Source organism: Vidua macroura, chromosome 4 (genome assembly GCF_024509145.1).
Source record: "Vidua macroura isolate BioBank_ID:100142 chromosome 4, ASM2450914v1, whole genome shotgun sequence".
NCBI classification, from domain to species: domain Eukaryota; kingdom Metazoa; phylum Chordata; class Aves; order Passeriformes; family Viduidae; genus Vidua; species Vidua macroura.
This window is the reverse complement of record NC_071574.1, coordinates 45,587,726-45,599,710: the sequence shown is the minus strand read 5'-3', so window position 1 is coordinate 45,599,710 and position 11,985 is coordinate 45,587,726. Positions and strand designations below refer to the sequence as shown.

The 11,985-nt window shown below is 36.4% G+C and overlaps 1 protein-coding gene across 1 annotated transcript in view; it reads right to left on the bottom strand.

Moving 5' to 3' along the window:
* Window positions 1-3,801: 3,801 nt before the first annotated feature.
* SGCZ (sarcoglycan zeta) overlaps window positions 3,802-11,985 on the bottom strand; it is a 174,503-nt gene continuing 166,319 nt past the window's right edge. The window contains exon 7 of the mRNA XM_053975625.1: window positions 3,802-4,159. Within this exon, the coding sequence (XP_053831600.1) occupies window positions 3,944-4,159 (216 nt within the window). The 3' untranslated portion in view covers window positions 3,802-3,943. The remainder of the gene's footprint in view (window positions 4,160-11,985) is intronic.

Sequence of the window (11,985 nt, the reverse complement as noted above, 5' to 3'; positions counted from 1 at the left end):
ATAGAAAAAAGATTTGTATTACATAAAGCAAGAGAGTACAAAAGCACAGCTTTTGTAATTTTGGTAATATTGCTGTTCTACAAACATATTGCATAGTATGTGTAAGAAAATAGTTCCCATCTTTTTATATATACTTCTATACAAAAGAAAACCATTAACATGAAGGTTACAAAACAAAAATGGTTAGCAGACCTTTACTGAGTAGTGTTTGGAACAATACAACACTCAGATTGTGATCCAGCTTTCATGCGCATTACAGTGAATCAGCTGATAACAATTCCATAGTCCAAAGTTTGCGGGTTTTTAACTTGTTTTTTATTTAGCAATTATTTGGAATCTAAAAACAAAGCAAAACAAACAAATAAAACAAAACCCCCCTAAAAGATACATTATGTTAGCAACCAAATATCTCAAACATCCTTCATTAAATCTTTCTAGACATTTATGGCTCTATCTTCCAGACTTAATAACACTCTGCATCTAAAATGGTTGAAAGTGAATTCTTTTAGCCAATCAAGCCAATTTTGCAAGCAAACCAGTATAACTTCATTTCAAAGCAGCAATGTCTTGGCATGATTTGTTAGGAACACCAAAAGACTCCCCCCATATGCATGAATAGTAAGGTAATTGCAAGACACTGACAAAAAATTTAAACCCTGGAAAAAAGTGAAAATCTACAGCTCAAAATGCTGCACAAATCTAAACTATGTTACATTTCATGTTGTAATTACAACTTTTCATCTCTTCATTCCAACAGAATTAGTAGAAACAGCAGTGTCATAGTGTTGGATATAATAGAAGTGTCTGTCTTTGGTCTTAACACTTAACCAATGAATGAACTGCAATACAAACCATACAGCTGACAGTGCTCAGAGAGGTTGGCTGATGCTTTTACTTTTCTCTTTTTTTTTTTTTTTGTAACAAGAAAGAGAGAGCATCCTATAATATGACACAAATATTTCTTACAGGAGATAAATCTATCATATATATTAAATACATGTAGCCGACAAGGTCTTTGTAGATATTTCGTTGCTGTCATAAGAATGGCATCTTAATTTTTCAGTATGGTTAATGCATTGAAATCACTTTTTGAATACTCCTTGAAATCATGTGGACTAGAAATAATTTTTAAATATCAACTTATTTCTTTCCTTCTTACAGTTTTCAATGGATTTAAAGAAAAACATCAACATTATGAAATTCAACAGAATATTAAGACTTTATGAGAACTTGTTATTCTATCTCATAGGTTGTTGAAGCTCTTAAATATGTTCTACTTCATATTGATGGGAATCCAATAAGGAATATCCTGACAGCGCAGAGCTACGTGAACTTACTGGGTTGGTTTTTTGGAGTCCAATGTACTATTCATATATCTCTTCTGAGTTCTCTTCATACAAAGTGGCAAATTATTTCAGTCTGGCTGTTATAATTAATCAGCAACAAATGAGTTTTCTTCCTGCCTGCCCATTACCAACCAAGTTGGTGTAAAATTTATTAAGACTGGGTCCTTCCATCCAGTGAACAGGGACCTTTTTTAAACTTTTAACATGTAAATAATCTCAGAAGGTGAAGAACAAACAAATAGGATTTTTTTGGCGGAAAATTCATGACAAGGTATCTGCAAGTCATCTTGCAGGTTTATTTGAGGAGAAAAAAACTCCTTGGCTTACCTGTATACAATTTGTAGGAAGCCCCATTTTAATTCACCAAATAGATTAGTCACTATATTTGTTCATCTTTTCAGCAACAGGTAGATGTAGGTGTGCACAGATAATGAATACATATAGATGTGTCCTCATACATATCTTTATACTTTTGCTCCTGAAATTCATGACTGTCACTTTACCATTCTATTACTTGTGTGCATAAGAAAAAGACATCTATATCCCTACAGTTTGAAGGCTGTATTGTATGGCTACACTTTTTCATGTTTTATTGTCACCTTCTTTGTCATCTGTAACTCTTTTTGTCCTTTTTACTATCTGAAAAATCCTCATGTTCTAATATATTTTCTTGCAATATTTTCTAGTATATTTTATTTCAAAGAAGAAAAATCTCAAAGAGACAAAAATTCAGCTGTTAACAACCTTCTTTTAAAGACATAAAATAATCAACTCAAAATCTTCATTTAACTGTTAAAACCAGCAAATACAGAATTCTTGCTATGGGGTAAAATTCACACCTCTGAAGAGGGCCAGTGGTAAGGCAAGCACCAGTCAAGCCGTTGACACGTCTTGTGCTGGTCTTCTGCACAGGAGTGAATTTCACTTGAACTGAAAACAAATTAGGTGGTAATAAGATGCCAAGGCCATACTAGTTAGCTTATTTTCATGTTTTTTCTCTAAAAATATATTTAAAAAAAAAAAAGTGTGTAGAAATACCCACCTTGCACCATCTCCCCTGGCCTTAGAATTACTTGGCAAAAGCTCTCATTTCATTGGTGATCTTAGATTCAGAAGCCTCTAAAAATACAAGCTAGGTGATGTAATTTAAAGAATAGAATTAAAAAGCACACTTACCTCACACAATCAAGCCATCTTCCATAATAGGAAACATTTTTATATTGTTTTACTTTCCTGGGTTCTGCAAGTTTCAAGATACTCTTGTTAATCAATGCTGTGACAAATTTACCAGCAGCATACCAAAGCCTTTTTATAAGATTTCAATTAACAATCAAGCCAAATAAGTATGAACATTGATACAAGAAAGAAATCCCACAGGAAACTTGTCAAAAAAGTCAGTAGTGAGATCTGAGTGCAAATGTGGCTGCATAATTTAAACACAGACCTGGTAAAGGTAATGTAATATCGACGTACTTTTTAATACCAAATGTTGTTTAATATGTAGTTTTATATATATTACTATTACTTTGAAACCTCATCAACAGATGGTAAACAAAAGAGAATAATAAATGTGAATGTCATACAAGTTGTTAGTGCATTGCTTGTCAGCACCACAAGTTACATTACTACCAATGTTTGTACTGCGTTCAAGTGGCAGCAGATAGACATAGTCAGAAAATGTACCTTTGAAGATTTCTCCCTTGGTTTTGTATTTGCCAATTATGAGAACCTTGTGAAGAGCAATACAATGATCAAAAAACATATCATCAGAATTTCCTTCTTTACCCTGTTCTTCTTTCCCAGAAACTGTATGTTCTACTTAAAGCAATTGCTTCACATGCAATGGCCACGAAAATATTATATAAGGTCATTCACATCTGACAAACAAAAGCATGTCTTTTTAACTTTTAAAGGAATATTGCTGAGCATTTCCAAAATTTACCTAGTGTACAAAACCCTAGACTTAGTAGACAAATAGTAACAACACATTTTTAAAGAAACCAAACTCAGGGAGGAATTTTGTCTCTTTTTGTATTAAAAACCATTTACTGAATTTGTTTAATAAAGCAAGCATTACACAATGCTTTAAAATTTTAAAATTCAGGGATAAAAGTTTACTTCAAAAAGATGAATGGAAAATTGTGCTTTCAGACAGTAAAGTTATTTATCATACAGGGGGAACCAATTCATCTCACCATCAGATTCTGGGTAAATTAATATACTCTCTCTCTGTCTCTCTAGATATATAGTTATGCGCAGTTCATATCCAGGTCCTGCAAAAATCTAAAACTATGTGCTTCACTTCAAGTAGCAAAGGCACCTGTGTTATTGTCCCTTTTGGAAAATAAGGTGATCATATGTTCTAGGTTTCCTGATGAAGAATACATTGTTTTCTGGATATCTCTCTTCCATCTCTGTGTTGAGTGGCAGCACAGACCGCAAGAGAAGGCAGTGCCGTACTCCTGCTTACAGTGGAAGAAGTTGCTCTGCAGGCCCTTTGGAGCATCGGACTTGTCACAAGGGAAACCGAACTGAACTGTGAAGCAGAGGGATAGTAACAAAAGGCTATTCTGGTGTGAGGATAAAATGGAGTCATTCTAGCTCCACAAGCAGATGTTGCTACTGGATTGACATGTGGAGCCTGCTCCTGCTGGGGACAGGTAAAGTTTACCATTGGGACAAGCGCAGAGCTCATAGATAGTCTGGCGAGGAGCTGAAGAGCTGGGTGAGGAGGAGGAGGAGAAGGAGGAGGAGGACGAAAAGGACCCCACTGGTAGATTTCCCAGGCGGATTGTATCTGCGTTTAAAAATATCTAAAAAGAGGGAGAAAAAAAAAATACATAAATTTCTATCAGCAGTGAGACATATTTTAAAGAAGTGCTTTGAGGCAGCTGTGATTTTTTAGAAATATATTTAAAATTTTAGAAATATTTTATTTAAAGTATTATAAAGATATATTAGAAATTACTCTTTTTAGAAGTAAAAAAGCTGTCAGCATTTATTGTTTTTCATCTCTGTGTAGTCATTTCTGCATTAATAGTCATTATGACAATATATGCAATTACTTCACTGACATGTTTATTCAGGTACAAATATTATTATACAAAAACATTTAGACAATATTCTTGAGTAGGTTGAATTTTCACTTGTACTTTTTATGATTAACATTTATTCATTCACAGCAGCCGCATATACTTGCTCTGGCAGAATTTGTATTTTAATAAGTGTGAAGTGATATTAAAGCACATTCCCCAGTGTGTTCCTGTAAGCAGTTGAAAATATGTGCTGAACTGTGCTAAATTGCAGGGGCTTAACAATAACTACTTCCAGAGAATAATTAAATGAGGTTACAAAGACATATGCACAAAATAAAGAGCTTTTTTGACCTAAATTAAGAGGAAGAAAGATTTCAGGTTAAAGTATTATTAAGAAGGTCACCAAGATATTCCCATTTGTTTTTGAACATCAAATATGGTTAAAAAATATTGTAGGTTTTTTTCAATCTGCCATTGGAAATAACATGAGTCAGTATGAAACTGTAGATACCAGTAACATTAATGAATCTGTGTTGAGTTCTCCAATACTTACACTTACATTTGCAGAAAACTATATGTCTTCTACTGGTACAAACAGATGAGTGTCCAGCTGCTCAGAATTTATTTTTTATTTATGGAAAGAGTAAATAAGAGCTAAAGTAAAATCAGTCATTATCTCAGAAGCACACTAAGAACTTCTAGAAGACAGGTAACAAATCAAAATGGGTTTAAGCTCTGGAGGTGACATTTGAAACAGGAAAAGGCGAGTTCCTTAAATACTTGCTAGTGTTTTTTATATGGTATCTAAAATCAACAAAGCCAACTTGACATCATTGACATCAGTGTCGGAACCCAAGGTGTCCCTCAGACACTCTTGGATGTTCCGGGTCCAGGGCAGAAGCCTCTGAGACCCTGGCAGGCAGCCGGAAACCCCTGTAGTTTTGAATTTGACCCATGGAACAATTTACCAACTTTGCAGGAAGAGCAAGAAATCACAAAAGTTTAGATATTATAATAGAAGTAGTCACAAAGTGAAAGGTAGGATTTTTCAGTGCTGTACAGGGGGGTTTTAGGCCTTGTACAGAGGGGTCTGAGTTTTGTACATGGGGGTCAGAAGTTCTAAGATGGAGGGATTTGGGCGTGCCCTGTCCTCCTTCTTTCTCCTTCCTATCCTTCATGTTCTTGGTGAAGTTGGCACTCACAGATTGGTTTAGAGTAGAAAGCCACTGTTCAATATAGGTGATAGGCATTGGGGAAAAAAATATAAACATTTAATACGTAATGTGTAAAAGATGGCACCAGCCCCTTGGGCAGGAGAGCCAGAGAGAGACGCAGAGGGAGAAGGAATCAGAGAGAATGCCAGGGAGTCTGTGTGCTTTGAGATAACATGCAATAAACTGCCTTGAGACCAGACGACTGAAGACTACTGAGTCTTCTTTGAAGGCACGGGTTGGAGGAGAGACTTTACTACCACCCGGTGTCACCCCAATCTGGGGGTGATCCCGACACTATAGGAGATAAGTATTATTTTATGATAAAATAAAGTCTCTGGATCAAATTCCACACAGGGAATGATGCATATTCACGTTTCCATCCACAGTAGAAGCACTGTAAATGACTGGAATTACTGAAGGTAATATAGTCTGAAAGCAGCCCCAAACACTACACCTCCCCATCACTGTAAGGTCTCCAGCTCCCACAGTAATCATACTGTTGGGGGAGGAAATACTCACCAAAAGGGACAGAAAGGGAGAATCTCAGAGGCAAAGGTGACATCTGCATGTCACAATGTCTGCTTTAATTCACATAATGACTGATAGAGGAAGTGATCACAAAACTAAAATGCAGCAAATTATTCTCTTTCTTCTGTAACTTACATAACAAAGAAATTATGTATTTAGATACACATACATACAATGTTGCTTGGAAAGTCCAGCATTACAGACCTGATACAATTATTAGTCACAACACTTGCAGTGACAGATATTATGTAAGAAATGTGGATGGTGTCGGGAACATTTTAATAATGTTCTGCTAGAATTACAACTGAAAAAAAAAAAAGATTATATATGTTAAAACATTCAGCTCAGCTAAGAGTAAGTGTGAAAGTAACTATGGCAAATATAATATGAAAACAAAATAACAGATGGGGAAAAAGAGTTTAATAACAAACTAGAAACTAGGAACTGTTAAAATGTGGGAAGGAAACAAAGGACACAATAATGAATGGAGTGACAAGTATTCTTGTCACTAATAATTAAAAGTATTCCTTCACTTCTCATACCAAGAAAAAACAAATGGTTACAGGTCCATTATTAAAGTAGTAACAGTAGAGTTATCAATAGCATTGCATAAAAATCCAGTAGCATTTAACAGTGCAAGGTCTATGTAAGTATAAGTGTATCTTTTGTACTAAATGATGCTCAGCATAGTTCTGTACTTGGAGAAAGATCAGAAATTGATGTCAGAACATGACTGTGATAAAATACTTTCAATTTCAACAGTAATTCAACAGGATATTAAACTGGAGCCAGTAATGTCACATACTTTTAATCAGCAGCTCTTGATAACTTTTAACAAATAGAGTTAAAAAAAAAAAATCTGAGTGGCCTTTTGGACTTTTAATACTGACTTTCAGTAATCCTTGTTTCATGGTTTAACCCCAGCCAGCAGCCATGTGCTACACAGCCACTCACTCCCACACCAGAAAGATCAGGAAGAAGTTGGTAGGGTAGAAGCTGGAAAACTCATGGTTTGAGATAAAGACAGTTTAAGAGTGAAAGCTATGCACAAAAGCAAAGCAAAATAAGGAATTAATTCACTGTTTCCCATGGGCAGGCGGGTGTTCAGCCATCTCCAGGAGAGAAGGGCCCTGTCACACGTAACGATGACTTGGGAACACAAACATCAGCACTCCAAAGGCCCTTCCCCTTATTCCTTTTTCCCCCAGGAACTTTATAGAGAGAGCCTGATGTGATAGAGTATGGAATATCCCTTTGGTCAATTGAGGTCACCTGCCTTGTGTCACCTCCCGCTTCCCATGCACCCCCAGTCTCCTCCCCAGCAGGGCAGTATGAAAAGCAGAATAATCCTTGGGTCTGTGTAATATGTGTGTAATATCTGCTCAGCAACAACAAAAACATCTCTACACTATCAACTGTGTTCAGCACAAATCCAAAACACAGCCCCATACCAGTCGCTGTGAAGAAAATAAACACTGTCGCAGCCAAAACCAGCACACCTTGATATACTTGGAATACCAAAGAAGAAATGAAAAAGACTGTTTCGATGGAAGCTGGAGACATTCCAATATCATATATGGAATTATAAAAAGCACTTCAATATAGAAAATATACGTGTAAGGCAATCCAACAAAATAGAGGATATCTTTATATATATATTAAAAGTATATATATATTAATATTATATATATATATACACACTCTTTGTACTTTTGGCAGATTGTGTGATTGGCCATTTTAACAGCTTAGCTTTGTCTTCCCCGGTCCTGCGCAGCTCTGGAGAGCATGGAATGGCACTGCTTCTCGGCGGGACCCGGGGCTGCCACTTCCTCCCAGGTGCTTATGTGTTCTGTGGGTGGGGCTGGCCGCTTCTGCTGCCATGCGCGAGGAGCGAGACAAAGAGGGAAGGAATTGTCCACTCCATCCGCGTGGTTGGCTGGAGAGCTTTTATTTGCTGCGGGGAGCTGTGGTGGAGAGCCGCGACTCCCTCCCTAGCACTGCGTGGACAAAATGGCCACGAACAAAAGAACACATGGGGTTTTATAGGGGGCGGGCTGAGGGGGGGTGGAAGCCCCCCTCGCCCAATGGGGGTAGGCTACGGGGGAGTGACGTGCACCGGGGTAACCAATGGGGATGTGACAGGGGCGGACACAGGGCTCCGGGGCGAATGGGGTTGCAGGAATGGGGTGACAGACACAGAACTCTCTGGAGTGGACAGGGGGGTGGTTACAGGACTGGCACGGTGAGCTCCAATGGTAAGAGACCCAGAGCGGGCCACCACGGTGGGGGGAACACGGGGGGTGCACAGGGGTACACAGAACCGGCTAGCTAACATAAATCAGAACCCCTAATCTGAACCCAAACCCGGGATGCAGCACATGATGGGGAAGGTCCATGAGAAATCTGTAATACCAAACTAAATGGGTTCTAAAAGACATGTTTTGATTCAAACAAGAATTAACTCAAAAAATCAGAGGGCCTATGTGTCAGAGATCTGACTGGAGTGAAATCTCTTGAACTTTATTATATTATTTGCTGTGAGCTCAATAATTTTTCCATTTGTTTACATCAGGACAGCTACAATTCTACGATCTATCATTGCAGGTCTTCTGTAGTGTACTGCTCCAAGACTTTAATCCAGAGCACCTTATTCTGATGTGCATTACAATGTAGCTCAGTTATTTTGCTCATTAAATGAAATGATCTTTAATAAGCATAGCTGTGCAGGCTTTTCCACTGTATATCACACTGTGATGTACAAAAATCCAGGTTTATCTGGTATCATAATCCTGCGTGGTAGCTATCCAGTCCTGTCCCAGTATGCATCCCAGAACATCTGGTGAGCAATGTGGGTACTAGGATATGGTGTCTGAGAAAAATTGAACTGGCTTTTTGAGAGGGTGATATCTGCTGCAGTGAGTCCAATTTAATCCCATCCCTATAGCTACACCCTGGTGAAGCCTGAATTGAAGAGGATTAATAAAGATGGTTTAAAGCCAGTATTAAACTCTACCTTGTATATATGCTGTCAAGGTTATAAATGAAAGAGGAAATTTAGAGATGCAACATTGCTATCTATTAATTAAACAGGAATCCAAATATACTGCCAGAGTATCCCAACACATTAGGAATTTCATTGTACATATTTGAGAATTTATGTTTTCTATCCTCTGATCTGCTGAAAACTGAAATTCATGGCTGAAAAGTCCTCCAACACAAGCAAAACTTAAACTACTTACTGTTTTATGCCTGTTCTTATCAGGTGTTTAAAGAGAAGGGAAGAAGTGGCAAGACAAAAAATTAAAAAGTGTGATGTTTCTAGGGAACACTGTTGCTAGATGGCAGTAGTTAACAGAAGTGCCTGTGTACATGGTGTTTCTCTAATCTGTTTTGCTGTGAGAGGTATGAGATAAGCCATTTAATACCTCACATGCATCAAGGCAATGTAGGCCAGTCGTACTCTTTCTGAGAGTCTCACTCCTCAGCAGATAAATAGGCACAAATAAAACCAAAGCCTTCATTCATTCTTGAAACATTGTAGGAGACTGACTGACAGACTGCAAGATGGAAAAGGCAGCTGCTACTCAGAGAAATGTTATTTCATGGAGAGCAGAATGCTGAGCAGCATCATGCTCTCGAAATACTTGAGGTTTAGAAATCCCAGATCATTGCTTTGTCATGTGCATGGTAGTACAGAGAAAAATACACTAGTTCTATATTGTCTAAAAGTAGATCCAATTTCTGACTGAATCACCCTAGTATATGTGACAAGAATGGAAAAATTGTACTCTTTTTATATACAATTTTTGCTAACAAAGATCTGCCATTCACCTGCTCATCAGACTGTATTGTTAATCTGAACATTGAGAGGGAAAGGGAGAGGAGGGCAAGCCAGATAACATAGATTAGCTACAAGACAAAGAACTAAATTGAAGGAGCAAACTTCTAGTGGGAAATATGTAGGCATGAGGTAAAAAATCAAATACTCATACAAGCCTTAAATATACGATATGAACCTGTCATGTATAAAATTCTCCAATGGGTCTTAGTTGAGACAGCAAATGACAGTTTAAGTTGATACAGCCAAATTAAAAACTTAGGATTTATAGACTGAAGAATTTTCTTTATCCATGTACTCTTTGATTAAACAGGCATCTCTATAGGGCTGCAAAAGCGTATTCCAGGTCTAATGTAGATAAGAAATGGCAGGAAACTGCAGAAAATGTGAAAGAAAGAAAGGAAATCTGATAGGTGGGTGTTAATCAACCAGTATAATAAGATACTGTAGTGATGTCTCACTAAATAAACATTTTGGATTCCCTAAAATATTCAATTATTCTGAATTACAGGAATGCAAGGTTTTTTCTTAGTCTTTTTGCTATTTTGCATAGTCTATAAGAAGCATCCTACAAAGAGGATTACACAGATTAGGTCACTAGATTCAGATATATAATTTTAATATGCTGATGTGTTTCAATATTCAAGGTTAAGATGAACTATAGGATAAATTGAAGTACTTTAGTTTGCATGGACCATTTATTCTAACACATCTGTGGCTTTCATTAAATCTAAATGATAGTTCTGACAAAAGGAACAAAAAGTCATAATGAAAAATTAAAATATTAACTTGATAGCATATATACTGGAAAATTTAAGCATATGGTGGTACAATATCTGGAATCATATTAGTCATAATGATTAATAGCTTTGAGGAACAGTTAAACAGTGAAATTAATGTAACTACTGAGATAAAACTGAATATACTAAACATTCAGAGAAAACCAGAATATCTAGTACAAACTATGCAATGAAAATGTTTTCTCTACAGTGCTAGGATCAGTTGACCACAAGACAAATGAGACCTTCAGGCCTAAGGGTGGCCTGGTGTGGTGAATGTTCTCTTTCTAAAGATTATACCTGGTACACCTGAGCACAGACACCCTGGCAGCATTGCTCCCATTCCCATCTCCATGTTATGACTACAGCTACTGAGAACTGAAAGGGATTTGAAAAATAACATATCCATATGTTAAAAACAACGCTGTACATTAGTGAAGTGGACAGTTCATTCTTGAATGGAAGAATTTATGTTTTGACTCATCGGTACCAAAGAGGTGTTTGTGAGGGTAAGGATTCATTTTAAGTACAAATTTTTGTAAATTTAATACACAAAAGTATATATTGGTACTTCTGAGTTATAATCCCAATACAATATATTGGTGCCTACTGAAGAAAAACACTTTCTGGTGTATTTATTCTTTCTGTTACAGAAATAATTTTCAGTCTTTGGAAATTCATTCAATCTTGGACAGATGGGACTTCTTTGTAGTTTATGTACACAATCCAGAAAAGAAAATGTACTTGGAATATTTGTGCTTCATTTACAGAATACAAAAACTTAATTACCATTTAAATAATCATTAGATTAAAAGTTATATTATATTAAAATATATAATAAATAATTCATTGTCACTTTTACCTTTCTAATAAAATTTCTTATGGTGTGAATCTTGAAAATTTAGCCATGAAAAAACATTTTAAATATATAGGTGTTGTCAGTTAAATTGCTTTGGATTTGTATTTTTGATTGTAAACTGGTACGGAACAGTGTGGGTTTTTTTCTATAAATAAATTACACATGAATAACTGGTTTGAAAATAAAAGGGTTTTTAAAAAATAATATGCATTTGATTTTAAGTATCTGTCAAAACACCCTAATAGAATTTTTTAACCTATAATTAAAAAAATACAGAAAAAAATCCCTTCATTTTCACTAATCTTTTTCTTCACAGACAACAGTAAGAAGTCAGCTGCTTAATACCATGAAAAAGGCTTTGAAAACAAAATGCATCACACGTATTA